Here is a 15,491-nt window from a genome sequence, read left to right on the forward strand (position 1 = left end):
AATGCTGTGAAATTCAGTTGATTTCTTCACCAACCTTTTACATTTTTCTCAGTTAAAACTGTGTGTGTGCGCCTGTGTGTGTGTGTGTGTTTGTCTGTGTCTGGAAGATAACTTATGTTTGCCCTCTTAGTGATGAGGGAGCCCATAAATAATTTATGACATCTTTGTTTAGTCATTTGCACTGTTCATTTTCCTCTTCATCCTTTTTATTCATATTATTTTTAGTGTTTGATTTGCATTATTTTGCTAATCATTATGTGCTTGTTTTGCTATGTGCTGGTGTGGTGTTTTTTTTTTATTGTTTTTTTTTTAATGCACTGTATTTTTTTATCCATTCATTACTATTAAATATTAACATCAGCTTCATTTCATATGTAGATTTGTTTTTTAATTCTGTGTGCACATTAGATACACTGTCGAATTGGTTTCAAATTCATTTTGTGTTTTTTGTTATTCATTTTTTTCATATTTTATTTCCATAATCAAGATTAGAAAATGTTCTGTGATCCCTTTTTAAGATTTCAATGCTTATTGCATTAACATAAAGTAAAACAACGAGCAATTAATTATTCATACACCTGCAATGTCTATTATTTTCTATTTCATGTCTCAAGTCATGGCCCTTAAATGTAGGTCATTTAAGTAATCCTGTAAACTGTTGTGCCTGCATCCTACCCACGCATCTTTTTTTAGCTCACCTATTTTTCACGGCTGTGTGAACGAGCATCTGGCCGACCGCACGCCCTCGCCCACCTTCTCCACCAGTGATTCTGAGATTACCGAGCTGGCTGACGAAAGGCAGAGCGAGATGGAGGACTTCATGGATGATGAGGCTTTCGTGGATGACACCAGCTCAGATGCTGGGACTGAGGAGGGCTCTGACATCTTCAGTGATGGGCAGGACCCCTTCTATGACCGTTCCCCATGGTTCATCCTGGTGGGCAGGTTGGTGGTGACCACTGCTCGGGGGAAACCTGACAAATGAGGGCTGGAGAGAGAGAATGAGTGACAGAAAAAGACGGAGAGAGTTGTGTGGCTCAGTGTGCAGCTGTTAATTGTGCTCCATGATCTAAAGATAATTGATATACATTGAAAATAAAATAAACTGAATGATCTAGTCATGAGAGAGCAGATCTGATCTGAGAAACAGCTCACACGGCGATACCAGATACCTCCTCCAGTTCTCCGCAGCTTTCATTTAAACTCCATCTGTCTGGTTTAACATTAGTGCTCTAAACATTAGCACGCATTTGTTTGTTTTCATCCATTGTATTTGTTTTAAATGGGCTGTCAATCAATTTAAATCTGTTAAAGCATTCTTTTCTTTTTTTTAAGACAAGAAAACTGCTCAAACTGTTCTTCCACTAGGCTGCTACATTTGTTTGCTGGGGTTCACATTAACAATTTTATGAATGATGTGTTTTACTTGTGGGTACTATTACACTTAGCCTCGATGGTAATTACATTTCACCCTACAAGAATGCAAATTAACTTTCTTAAACATCCCGTCTGGGTTTATAAATAAATTATCTGGAGAGAATGTCTTTCTCCATTGACTGTGAAACACATGCTCACAATAGTCTAAAATTTAAAATTGAATCATCTCAAATGAAATAAATGTGCTCTAAAAAATAACTATATAAAATTTTTTTTTTATTAATCATATCCTTTAACATATTAACCTTTTGATTTACAGCCCTAATTTCTGTCCTATTTTATTTTTTGTAACTTGTTTTAATAATTGTTTTTATTATTAATTGTTTACATTTTCTTTTTATGTCATTTTTATCTGTATTCTTTTTGTTCTTTAATTTTGATATTCATTCAGTGTACTAAAGTAAGAGCTGTTATTTATCAGGCAGTTGTACAAGAGAGAAGGATAGAGAGGATGGCGACATAGTCTGGATGGATGCAGAGGCGCAAATGGACCTGCGTCATCGTTGCGTCACTGATGCGCTACACTGATAGCTCTCCTCCATCTTGGCCTTGAGGCTGCCCACGGGGGGAGGAGGAGGAGCTCTGACTGCAAACAGCTCCTGAAATTCAGACTATGTGTGCCCCCTAGCCTCTGAAAATATAAAATATTCTCTATTTTTTCTTTTATTGGTCCGTACAACATAATGTATGAATTATTTATTTGTCCTCCTTTTACTTTGGCATTTCATTTCAAGGTTGGAGGATATGTTTTCGGTCTTTTGTTATTTAGTGCTGTGTTTTGTTCGTGTCAGCTCTTAGTAAAAGTGTCTGACACATCATATCCATTATTATCCAGTGGTGTTAATCAGGGTAATGGAGATGAACCTGTGGCCCTGCAGTGAAAGGAAAGTCACTGTGCATAACACTGCTCAGCTGTACCCTCCATACTAATACATTTTGGTTCTTTAACATGCTCTGAACGTGTGCGTGTATAATACATCCAGGCGACGACTGCTCACAGGGTTGTACTATAATTGCTGTTCTTTTTCCCTCCAGAGCCTTCGTGTACCTGAGTAACCTGCTGTACCCTGTTCCTCTGGTGCATCGTGTTGCTATAGTAACAGAGAAGGGAGATGTGCGAGGATTTCTGCGAGTGGGGGTCCAAGCCATCGCTGGTGAGCGCTGATCTCTATTAATGAATTAAGATTCTGCTCAGATTTAATTAAGCATAGTTAATTATAAATCTGATGTGCTTTATAAACGTTAATTCGCTTAAGTTGTTTTTCATCTGATCTGTGACGCATATGTGCTTATTCCTTGGTATTTGTGTTTTTGTAGCAGACGAAGAGGCTCCTGATTATGGATCTGGTGTTCGTCAGTCGGGCACTGCAAAGATTTCCTTTGACAATGAGTATTTTAAAAAGGTACATTCCAGTCCAGATTTTGGGAAAATATTTGTCTAAATATCTCCCCACAAATGATAAATACCCATACATAGGAGGATATAGGCTACTTCTGGATATAGGCTACTATTGGAAATCACAATACCCAATATGGTGGATGTAGGAAAGGAAGTCAGGCCTTCGTAAAAGTGTCAGTCACTATATTGACAAATCAATCGCCTGGTCTGTTACTTCTAGAATGTAACGCCAACCCTAACCCAAGATGCTTATATGGTGTATGTTTTTGCAAAGAAAGCAGCACAAACTGTTTTAAAAATTACAGGCTTTGTCTATTTAAGTAGATATTCATGCTTGAACTTGCATGGCTAGAAGATTTCCAGTTTACCAAGATGGCAACTGTGATCCTAAGTTTTTTTCATGCGAGATATAGCCTACTGTCTAATATTCACAATTCATGTGTATACACCCGAGGTGGTAATACGACCATGACGTGAAGTAGTTACACCTTGGGTGTGCATTATTTTCTAATAATTGAATGGACCAGAGTCATTGAGACCAGAGTTATTCTACTTATACTACAGTTACCTCACCTGAAGGACTAATTTCTTACATTGCTTATTTCAAAACAACATTTTTAGAACTAGTAATGGAGGCTTGAGTTATTGAGAGCAGATTTTATTAATGCAGTTTTAGAGAGATTAATCGCACGTGAATTACCTGATTCAGTGTGTCTCAACAGTGTTCGGCAGCAGCTTTCTTACTAATAGCGAAACTGTAAGTTTATCTGCTTCAAGAACAGTGTCGTTATTACATTGTTTGTGAGAAATGTCATGTAGCTTTTGAGTTGCTAATCTATTGTACTGATAAAATTTTCAAAGCTTTCCATGCATGATAATAAAACATAAATTTTGTGGCAAAAAAAAAGTATCATATTTTTCCTTTTGTTTACTAGATGTATTTGGTTGGTCGGTGTAGTTTTGGTTTTGTTTCTTTTGGTGTTGTCATCACTAAGGACCATTGAAATAACTTAAATAATTTGGCAAAGTTGGACATACAATGCGGTCAAGACCTGCCCGGAACTACTTCCTGAAAACAATTGCATACCTTTAGAAAGATTATATTATATTATATTATATTATATTATATTATATTATATTATATTATATTATATTATATTATATTATATTATATTAATTATTCAGAAAATTTAACTAGGTGCATTTTATTTATTTATTTATTTTATTTTTTTACAAAAGGCTATTCATAGATTGATACTAAGAGATTGAATTTTAAACAGATAGCCAGTTGATTTTTTTTCTTTCTTCTAAGTTTAAAATTGCATCTTGTCTCTTTATATTAGTAGGCTACTAGTTTGTGCAAGGTTTGAGTCGTATATTCTTATACTGAGAGACATTTTGATGATCGCTGCCTTTGTCTTTTTATTTCCTCTTTTTTCCCCCTCTCTCTTTTATTCTAACACCATCCAGAGTGATTTCTCCTCCGTGGTCATGACCCGCTCTGGCCTTTCTTTGGAAGAGCTGCGTATTGTGGAAGGCCAGGGTCAAAGTTCAGAGCTCATCACCCCTTCGGAGGAGATGAACAGAATAAATGACATGGGTGAGTGTGGATACACAGGACAGCTGGCAACTCCTGTGCTCCGAACAAAACCGTTCAGTCTGAGTGAAAAGAAATGCTTACACATCCAGACGAGGCTGTTGTGTTCTGGTGTGTCACATTTGATGTGCACTGCCTCAGTGTTCTGAAAGCTTTAGGACCAAATAGATTCTTCTAGCAGGTTTTAACAAGTCAATATAAGTGATACGTAGGCCATGAAAATAGATTTACAGATGTTGTTTATTCATTCTTTTATTTATTTATTTATTTATTATTTAACAATTATTATTAATAATCATACATTTTATATTAACTGTGTAGAAATCCATTAACATAAATCTAATATTATGCATATTATTTACAAATGTGTTTTGTGTCTAAAAGATCTAAAGCTTGGGAACATGGACACAAAACTGAGTGATGGTTTGGCAGAGCATCTGGAGGTGGGCAGTATTTTCACTTTCCGCGTCACCGTTCTGCAGGCGAGCAGCATCCCGCCTGAGTACGCAGACATCTTCTGCCAATTCAAGTGAGTCAGCCTGTCTCCATAGCAACCCTCCTTTCCTGTCTCATTGGTATTTATTCAGACAGAGCACACACACACACCTTCACATAAGCCACGCAAACGCACTCTCACGCTTCTCTCAGTAATCCTGTCTCATGCTGCCAACAGTTTTCTTCATCGTCACGATGAGGCTTTCAGCACAGAGCCGCTGAAGAATGCAGGCAAAGGTGCCCCGCTGGGCTTTTACCACGTACAGAATGTAAGTGTTGAATGTAGCCAAACAGATGAGGTTTTAAAGGGATAGTTCACCCAAAAAATTCAATTTGAGGTTTATCTGCTTACCCCCTGGTCATCCAAGATATAGGTGACTTTATTCCTTCAGTAGAACAGAAATAAATATTAACTCCAACTGTTGCAGTCTGTCCGTTGTATAATGCATGTAAATGGTAACAAAATCTATGAGAGTAAAAACAAAACATGCACAGACAAATCCATATTAAACCCTGCGGCTCGTGACAACACATTAATGTATTAAGACACAAACCAATTGGTTTGAGTGAGAAACCGAACAGTATTTCTATAATTTTTTTTACCTCTAATACACACCACTATTTTCAACAACCTGGAGCGTGCGAACACTTCTGGTGTGTGAGATCGTGTACAGACCTCACGCATTGGAAGTGATCGCGCGCTCAAGGCTTTACTTTCATAAATTTTGTTACCATTCAAATGCATTATACGACTGACAGACAGAGTTAAAAATCTTCATTTGTGTTCTACTCAAGAAACTAAATCATCTTGGATGCCCTTGGGGGTAAGCAGATAAACATCAGATTTTCATTTTTGGGTGAACTATCCCTTTAAGGAGGAAAATGTACATTATGGTGCCATAACCACCCTAGAGTTGTTAATAGAGTTCTCATTAAATTATTTCATCAGGCTAGAAGCATGTAAAGAATTATGCTTCGTTATTGCAAATCTTTAGACAAACCTGAATGTCGAATGTTGTCAACTTATTTATTTGGTTTTCACATTCAGATCTCAGTGGAGGTGACGGAGTCCTTTATTGAGTACATAAAGACCAAGCCAATTGTGTTTGAAGTGTTTGGCCATTATCAACAGCACCCACTGCACATTCATGGACAGGACATGGTCAGGTAACAGCCTGTTGTCCAGTTTTACATATTCTATAAGCATTATCTTGTGTTTATGATGAAATGCATTCAGGGACGTAACCATATTGATGGTGACATTTTAGAATTGTCAAATATGAAATGAATATTATTATATATTATAAAATTAATCTTTCTATAGTTTTTACAGTACTGGAAGAGTTGATTATTAGTGTTATTGTAACATTATTTATATACTGTAATTGTAGGTATTAGTATTTTGAGCTTGAATTTGTTTCCATTTTAGTAGTTTTGTTTATGTGTTTAAAAAATAAATACTCATAATATTTCTGTATAGCGACATTTATTTTAATTTTAACAAACTGTCCCTCAAGTTGCATTGACAGCATGCCACAAATGCTGTTAATGACGTTTGATTTGTGTTTAACCTGGAATATTCCTTTTAATTATTGCAATGAATGTGTTGGTAAAATAAGTAATTAAAACATGAGTATTGTATAGTTGCTCTACAGCATATAGTAGCAGGGAACAAATGTTACCCACAATCCTAACTCCACGGTTATGCCCTTGGTGCATTGATTCAATCAGCATACAGATATATTATTACATTTAAAAAAACTTGTTTTTTTGATGTCTGATTACATGTTTTGCTTCTCTTGTAGCCCTTCTCAGCCTTCCAGAAAGTACTACCCCCCACCTATGCCTCTGTCTAAACCAGGTATGACAGCAACTGCTATATAACTCAACAATGACATCTTCATTCGTCTTCATAAAGAACATTACATGTTCATTAAGTCAGCTTGAAGGGTCTTAAATTTGCATAAGTAACAAAGCAATTTCTTAAATAATCCTCGCCCAGAGCGTGTATTCTCCTCTATCTTCCCTCTAATTATTAGTGTAATTCATTACAAGATTCATTAAACAAGGAGCTACCTCTGTTCATAATGATGCTGTAATCTCTGGTTCTTTTGTTCGATATGGTTATCTCCTCTCAAAAGGGCTGTGGATCCCATTTATGTGGCAAGTCAGTTTGAAAGGCGAATCTCACAGCCGTTCCTGTCCAGACTGTTGTTTTTTGACAAAGAACATATCGCTTTGCGACAGAGAATAAAACAAAGGCTGTAGCCTTGAAGTGTCATCCATCCTGACGGCGTATTGATCTTCACCCCGAGCTGTCAGTCTTTTATATCGCTATATGAATCTTGAGGTGCTACATCTCAGCTGGAGATAATTGGAAAAGTTGTAGAGCTCTTTGTGATTTATAGATTGTAGATGCAGTGTTTAAAAACATCCAACACCTGTCATACATATACAGTCTTATTCAAAGAACTGGCAAGATGGTTTCTAATCTCCATATCTTGTACGGTTCTTATACAGTTGTAAGGTACATAAACAGATTTGACTAAACAAATTGTTTCATAAGCATCTTCTTTTAATATAGCTTTCAGCCTTCTTTTAATGTAGCTAATATGATAACACAGCCCTACGTTACCCCTGACCGGAAAAAGTGGAAGCGGCCGTAATAAAAGCTCTACGAAATTAAGGCGTCATTAAGCTACCTGTTGTTTTGAATAAGCGACCTCTAAAAAATGACATGTTATGGCTCTAAGATATGCCAAAAAGATATGCAGGCTATATAAATGTATATAAATGTGGCTTAAGTGTCCAAATACTTTTTGGACACTTAAGCGGCCCCCTAGATAAGCGGCCCCCTACATCCTTTATCTTTTCCATTTCTCACATATAACTCCATCTCTCACTTTTCCATTCCAATCCACATCATCCTCACCACTCTCTCCTGGGTTGTCCACCCAGACCACGCACGTAAGATTGAGTTGATCAGGTACCTGATGAGCGGGTACGTGCACGGCCAAGTGTTGGACACAATCTCGGAGCATGCAAACGCACTGGCTTCCACGGCCGTCGCCAGTCTGGAGGAAGGGGTAGATGAGCTGTCCCACTTCCCCTTCCTCCCCATACCCAACAGCCCCGTTCTCAGAGTGCCCAAACACGACGGTTAGTACAGAGCCTCAGAGGCGCAGAGTAGTTTAGATCGATAGTTGGCTCTGTGCTCTGCTTTTAATGTACTGTAGCCCATCATCCCTACCCAATGACAGAATCCCAGTAGATGTTCTTTTAAATGTAGACATTCCTAATGCTGAAGATAAGCTATGAAAGCTATTCCTTGAGCTGCTGTGTTTTTAAGTGTCACTCTCCCTGGTTGATCTAGACTGCAGTGACAGCTGCTTCGTGTTTCCCTTTGAAACTAGTGCTAATTAAATCATGTTAGGTGTTTTCCATATTCTCTTGCTAGCTTCCCTCAAGATTTTTTTTCTTCAGAAATGACGAACAGCTCACGTCAAGTTACACTAGTGTTTTTCTTCTCTCTGTGCATAAGATTTCCTGCTGCTTTTCCCCAGCGCAGTTGTCCCTCACCAAAAACACAGACGGACCACTGCAGTAAATGGAGTTTCACCCCTTAGTTAAAGTTTTTATGAGCAGTATTGCAGCTGTATTGATTTTCCCTATGTAGTATAGAGTTTCTTGTGGCTGATTTTTCCAAAGTCTACATAATGACACTCCTCAAAGCTTTCCTTTGTGTTTTCTCACATTACGTGAGTCATGCTCATATTGTTTATCTGCCATGTTCAGCAATTTTTTATAGAACTTGGCTTTTTTAGTGAACAAAATAATAGGCTAGTTTAAATTCATCAGCCATATGCAGCACCATATTCCCACCCAATTAATATTCCACTTACCTTGCAGTGCCAGCCACCAAACTAAACACCATTACCAAGTCTAACCTGGGTCAGTGTGTGAGCAAGTACGATCTGCTGGCCTGGTTCGAGATCAGTGAACTGGAGCCCACTGGAGAGTAAGTGAACCACATTGACATCTACATACAGGCCTCAAGTTTCTGGTTACAATGATTTTAATCAGTTGTCTCAGTAAGCAGCATTTAAAGAGAATCTGTACATTTAATAAATGTTGCTCTAAAGGCTGTTTGCACACACAAACCAAGTGTTGTTTTATTGTAGGTATATCCCAGCTGTAGTAGATCACACAGGAGGTCTTCCCTGTCATGGCACATACCTTTTGCACCAGGTATTTATTCTGATTTATTTATTTAGTTTATTTATTAAAGCTGCAGTCCGTTACATGTTTTGGTTAAAATGATCCAAAATCAATTTTTGAGCAAATACGTAACCAGCCAGTGTTCTAATCTTTCTCCTTACCTTAGCCCGATTCACAATGGTAAGCTTGTAATAATGTGTTATAATTTAAGTAGTACTGGTGGGTTTCCACAAGAAATTCGAGCATGGCGCTGTTCGTCTTTGCGTCATTACGTCACGCCTGTATTAGGGCTGCACGTTTTCAAGTTTTTCATTAACCGTTAACCGAGGCCCTAAGCGGTTAATACTCGGTTAACCATAGTGTGCGTCAGGGTTATTATTTTAAGTTTATTAATTTGACGACCGCAATCTCCGTAGTGAACGCGCCTATAGAGAGAAATGCACATCATGGTTTACATAATCAGAGAGTAGCCAATTTCTTTTCGTTTTAAATAGTTAAAAGACATTTCAAGCTTTCTTAAGATATATTTAATGTCTGTGAGGGCTACGCTGAGTTTCGTTAAATTAGGATGAGATGCGCACTCCAGCTCACGAGTAATGCAAGTGGCCGCGAGGGTGCCTGCATGATTAGGGCATGTAGTAAAATACGCAGCCGAGAATGATTCACACAGCGTTAGACTCGCGCGGCTAAGCCTCTCCTGGCAGAGAGTTCAAGCATCTGTGGACTGGTTCCTTCAGCTCTGGCCATCTTGCTTTCAGTCCGCGATTAGCTTTTTTTGTTTTCTTCATTACAGTTAAAGTAACCTCTGCTTTTCGCTAGTCCCTCACAAGTTTCTCACTTCAAACTTTCTTTCTTCTGATCCGTTATGCACAGCGCGCGGCTCCCGCTCTGCTTCTGCCCTAATGCGACCTATAGTCCAGTGCGACTTATGTTATTTTCCTCTTCATGACGCATATTTTGACTGATGCGACTTATACTCCGGAGCGACTTATAGCCTGAAAAATGCGGTAAGCACTGCATTGCAATCCTTGCATTTTGCCCCATCACTCTCAATTTTAAAGTGCTCCCACGCTTGTATTTTTCTTTGCCCGCTTCATGATAGAAAGCTGGTCATGACGACTTCTTGTGGATATTACAAATGTCTGGTAGCGCTCTGGCAGTCTCTAGTGGTGCAAAAATATATTACAACTAAATTCAAAGCACGTCATTGACGCCACTTAACCGAGCAAAATGTTTCACTCGGTTACGCAATTCTTAACGGTTAATCGGTTAACCATGGACACCCCTAGCCTGTATACATAAAGGAGGAGTCCGACTAGGAGGCTATTGCATGTGAGGAAATTGAAATCTACAGGTAACGCTAATACACTAAATACACAGTCAAGCGAAACTGATTTTGTTAACATTAACAATTTGAGAACAAAGTATAACAATAAAATATGATATGAGCTAAGCAATCATTAGATTTAATCACCGTTGGTAGCGCAATTTGTTGTAATGCTTTTTTCTTAGATGGTCAGAACAAAAGGGGCAGACAGATGACATTTTCCAGTGAAAATGTTTCTTACTTAGCTCATACTTCCAAGACGTAGAATCTGTGATTCTGAAGTACAGTATTTACACCGGTGTGGTGACTAACAGCCACACAAACTCTTTAAAACATTAGATTCATCCGCGCTGAGGAGCCGTTCCGATGCACAACCTACATAAAGATGATAATTCTGCAAAAAAATGCAATTATTACAGGTTTCAAACCAAGATGGTGACAAAGAGACAACTTACAGGCTGCAGCTTTAACATAAGAATGTTATTGATAATTAAAAAATTGCACTGTACTATAATGACAAAAAAATAGACCAGAAAAACTAAAAGGAAAATTATTTTGAGAAATACATGAATGCATAATCCATTGAATATTATAGCAATTACGATTAAATGTTGAATTCCGGTCTTGTGTTCTAATGTCTCTACGTTCCATTAATATTAATATCTTTCTGCATTTGCAGTCAGGAAATCTGTAGTTTAGCCTAAGGATCATGTTCACTGTCCTTAGCCAAGGACATATAAATGATTCAAATTGAGATTGCTCTTAGTAACCTGTGTGGCTTGTGTTTTCAGGGCATCCAACGTAGAATAACAGTCACTTTGATCCACGAGAAGGGCAGTGAGCTGCATTGGAAGGACGTCAGAGAGCTGGTTGTTGGTCAGTACAAATTGTGTTCTGAAATCTTAAATAGAAGATCTAATTGCTATTAGCACAGCTGGAATGCTGTATTGACCAATCAGCAGCCAAGACAAAGTGTATTATAAAGGTTACAGCCATCTGATATTGATCATTGTGTCTGTTGTAGGTCGAATCAGGAATAAGCCAGAAGTGGATGATTCAGCTGCAGATGCAGTCCTGTCACTCAACATCATCTCTGCTAAAAACTTGAAATCCTCCCACAACTCCAGCAGGTATGTTGTGTCCTCTCTCCACATTTGACAACCTAAGCACCTTTTCCCAGTAAAGGGCCTATTAAATCAAGTATTATTAAGTTCAATTGATCTGTCTGCAGTCAGTGGCAGGTCTGCAAATGCTCTACTCACCTAATGCAAATGCATTTACCTAACTGCTTAGAATTCAGGAGAGCATGTTGACATGAGTCACCGCTGCCGTCAGTGAGAGGGATATATCCTGCAGGAATCAAGAGAGCCATCTAGTGGACCAAAAGAAAAACAGCAATTTAACCAATATGCCCTGAACTGCTCTTATTTTGATGAAATGTGCATGTTTTTTTTAATAATGCCAGTTTGCTTTATTCTCTCGTTTGCTCATTAATTTTTTCTTTGCCTGTTTAATCTGAATGCTACTTTTTGTCTTTTGATTTGTAAATATTTCTGTTGCCTGACTGTTTCTGCTTGTTTTGTCTCTCTTTTTGTTCTCGTCCTTTTCCTGCTGCGGTTGGACTCTTGGTTTTGCTCAGCCTTTGTATTGATAGTGATATTGCTAGGTATCAGAACCACCTGATCATAAAGCATTTTTACCATCAAAGTGCTTTATGAGACGTTTGTGATCTGTAGGCGTAACAGTAGCAGACTTGTGTACTGCATCTGTGTCAGTGTTTTTCTGCTTTTCTCTTAACACATTCTACTTAATAGTATGAATTAAGGTGAAGTATTACTATTTAATATGTGAAAAATTCATCTATTCTAATAATTTGCTATATTTGCAAAAGTTTTATTTTATTGGGCCTCACCTATTTAGACTTTTGAAATTTAGAAATTAGCCATCACACTGTAAAAAAAAAATCAGGTCTCCAATTGAAAATTTTCAAGTGACTGATCACAACTAAATTTTTAAGTTGGCCGAATTTGATTTCCGTGAATTAAATCGCATCAATTCAAAGAATTTCAATTCGCCCAAATGAAAATTGCATCAATTCACAGAATTTCAATTTTGCCAACTGAAAAATTTAGATGTGATCAGTCACTAGAAAATTTTCAATTGGAGACATAATTTTTTTACAGTGCACAATTAAATTTAAACACATTTGAATATTAAGGGATGTAGACCACATTTAATGTAAATGTAATCAACAACAGGCCAAAACTCAGACCCTTTTGTCATATGATTATTTAATGTAATATTTGATTATATGTGCACATACTGTAAATTAACATACATTGTCTGTTTTTTAAGATAAAATGGCCAACATGATATATGTGTGTGGACTGTGTATAATTATTATATATGTATAAATACATATGCATATATATATTTAAGAGAACATTTTTATATTTATGTATATTTAATTATATATATTATATATAATATAAATTAATATAAGTATAGAAACCTTATATACATGCAAATATTTCTTAAATATATACATGCATGTGTTAAAATATACATAATACTTATTCACAGTACACACAGTATGTAAACACAAACTTTTATTTTGGATGCGATTAATTGTTTGACAAGCCCTAATAGGTACAGGTTTTTATTTTATTTTTATTTTTTTACATTTTTAACAATTCATTGCTTTTGCATGTAGTATCTCACCTTAAAACAATTAAGTAGCTGAGCTTTTGCCACCACATAGCTTTAAAAAACATCTAAATGAATGAATGTCGATCTGACATTTCATCTGAGTATACTCTACATTCACTGTATTATTACATTTGGCTTGTTAGCTGCTGAAATCGGAAATGATGAGTCTAGAATCTAGATACAGATGCAGACAAGTCTTTGTGCCTCTGTGCCATTTAAGCAGTGAAAGATCAGGAAAGGGAGGGGAGGAAGTGGAGAAAGATATTTGAGGATGAGTCGCCTGTACGAATCTCTTTCTCTGTCTCCATGTGTCTGTTCATATAAATCGTGTGTCTTTGCTTATAGTCTTCACAGCGCTGTAGCTCTGAATCAAACACACGCACACCGCTTCCTCACAGTCTGCTTTAAGCTCAGACTAGATCACTAATAATGTAGCACCTGTCAACACTTTTGTGTGTTGTTGATCAATGTGTGTCTCAAACGCAACAACATACTATTTAGACACAGAGATCTCCCAATAGCGCGTGATACAGCTGCTATTACACCTCATGTTTTTCACAGTGAGATTGTGTCTATTAGCACCATCTGTTAGCTGAAAGTTTGTAGGCAGCATAACTAATGTGTTCATTGTAGAAGCTGGATGCTTCACTGTCATATGTGCAGTTAAAAGTCAACATGAAATCAATTTAACCTTCCCTTAATTTGTACTTATACTTATTTTTTGGGCCTTATTGGGAGTTATTAATTTGTGCACGTTAAATAAAAAGAAAACTTTTGATACTTGTTCAGGTTCGATAATGTTCAAAAGTTTAGGGTCAGTATGATGTTTTGATGTTTTAAGAAGTCTCTTATGTTCTCCAAGGCTGCATTTATTTGATCAAAAATACAGTAAAAACAATAATATTGTGCAATATTACAATGTAATATATATATATTTTTTAAATTATTACTGTGATGCAAAGCTGTTCTTATTAGCATCATTGCTCTAGTCTTCAGTGTCACGATCCTTCAGAAATCATTCTAATATGCAGCTTTAGTGCTCAAGTAATATTTCTTAATTTTATTAATGTATCATTTATCAAATGGCTGATTAATATTTTTGTGGAAACCGTGATGCCATGTTTTTTCCACATGAATAGACAGATTAAAAGAACAGACAACATTTATTTAAAATAGATAATTTGTACCAAAGTCCTAACTGTCACTTTTGATTTTTTTTAATGCATCCTTGCTGATCAAAAGTATTTGATTCTTAAATAATAATAAAAAAACAATACTGGCCTCAAACTTTTTGTATTGTTGTAATACTTGTAAAGTATTGTTTGAGTAAAAAATATAGATCAGGATGTATCAATTAGGAATTGACTCTATCATGAAAAGTTATTCATGTTATTGTTTCACTCAGAAATGTCTTAGTGCAGAAGTAAAATGGGTTGTGAATGTCATTTCATGTTGTCTTTAAGCACATCCACACTCAAACACATGCTCAAAAAAATAGTGTATCGCATAATTAATCACTTAAGCACCAGTAAATATCCTTCTATGGATTTATATTTTTTCTATATCCCATAATCGAATGTATTTCTCCTTTCTCAGGACATTCTACCGGTTCGAGGCTGTCTGGGACAGCTCCCTGCACAACTCTCTCTTGCTCAACCGTGTCACTCCCTACGGAGAGAAAATTTACATGACCCTTTCAGCCTATCTGGAGGTCAGCACTGACTCTTTTCAAATGACTAGTTCTTTAGAAGCAGGTTTTACAGCATTGACATGTGCTTAACACTCCCCTGCAGCTTGATCACTGCATCCAGCCTGCCATCATTACCAAGGACATCTGCATGGTCTTCTACTCCAGAGATGCCAAGATCTCTCCTCCACGCTCCCTGAGGAACCTGTTCGGCAGTGGTTACTCCAAAACCCCTGACTGGTAAAAAAGGAAAAAAGCATTTATTTTATTTCTGTAATAACAAATATGCTGAAATGTTTCTGATGTTTAGTTGACATATCCTGAATTGTGAAATGCTGTACTCCATCTAAAACGGCATTTTGGCAGATCATGTCAAACATGCATTCATATAAATGTTAAGCAGAAATCATATTGATCAAAGAAAATGTTGATAAACGTAAGCATTAACTATTATTAAAGTATTGTGTCTTCTCCACATGCACTTAAATGCTTTTAGAAACTTTGCTAACACTGTTTTCTGATGTGTTTCCTTTGCAGTAATAAAGTGACAGGAATCTATGAGCTTAGCTTGTGTAAAATAGCTGACACAGGAAGCCCAGGTAAGATATTTTCCTAAAAATAT

The 15,491-nt window shown here is 36.9% G+C and overlaps 1 protein-coding gene across 9 annotated transcripts in view; it reads left to right on the forward strand.

Annotated features, from left to right (window-relative positions):
- The window catches only part of kif1b (kinesin family member 1B), a 78,762-nt gene that overhangs the window by 56,110 nt on the left and 7,161 nt on the right, over window positions 1-15,491 (forward strand). For 5 of the 9 annotated variants that reach the window (XM_067445953.1, XM_067445958.1, XM_067445956.1 and 2 more), the window contains 16 exons: window positions 694-945; window positions 2,473-2,591; window positions 2,755-2,840; window positions 4,307-4,436; window positions 4,818-4,962; window positions 5,107-5,197; window positions 5,977-6,095; window positions 6,734-6,789; window positions 8,838-8,946; window positions 9,110-9,176; window positions 11,265-11,349; window positions 11,498-11,603; window positions 12,113-12,139; window positions 14,779-14,893; window positions 14,976-15,109; window positions 15,407-15,468. In XM_067445953.1, the coding sequence (XP_067302054.1) occupies window positions 694-945; window positions 2,473-2,591; window positions 2,755-2,840; window positions 4,307-4,436; window positions 4,818-4,962; window positions 5,107-5,197; window positions 5,977-6,095; window positions 6,734-6,789; window positions 8,838-8,946; window positions 9,110-9,176; window positions 11,265-11,349; window positions 11,498-11,603; window positions 12,113-12,139; window positions 14,779-14,893; window positions 14,976-15,109; window positions 15,407-15,468 (1,703 nt within the window). The remainder of the gene's footprint in view (window positions 1-693; window positions 946-2,472; window positions 2,592-2,754; window positions 2,841-4,306; window positions 4,437-4,817; window positions 4,963-5,106; window positions 5,198-5,976; window positions 6,096-6,733; window positions 6,790-8,837; window positions 8,947-9,109; window positions 9,177-11,264; window positions 11,350-11,497; window positions 11,604-12,112; window positions 12,140-14,778; window positions 14,894-14,975; window positions 15,110-15,406; window positions 15,469-15,491) is intronic. The other 4 variants (XM_067445955.1, XM_067445960.1, XM_067445961.1 and 1 more) reach the window with 3 other exon arrangements.

This window comes from Pseudorasbora parva, chromosome 6, assembly GCF_024679245.1.
Source record: "Pseudorasbora parva isolate DD20220531a chromosome 6, ASM2467924v1, whole genome shotgun sequence".
In the NCBI taxonomy this organism is placed as follows: Eukaryota; Metazoa; Chordata; class Actinopteri; order Cypriniformes; family Gobionidae; genus Pseudorasbora; species Pseudorasbora parva.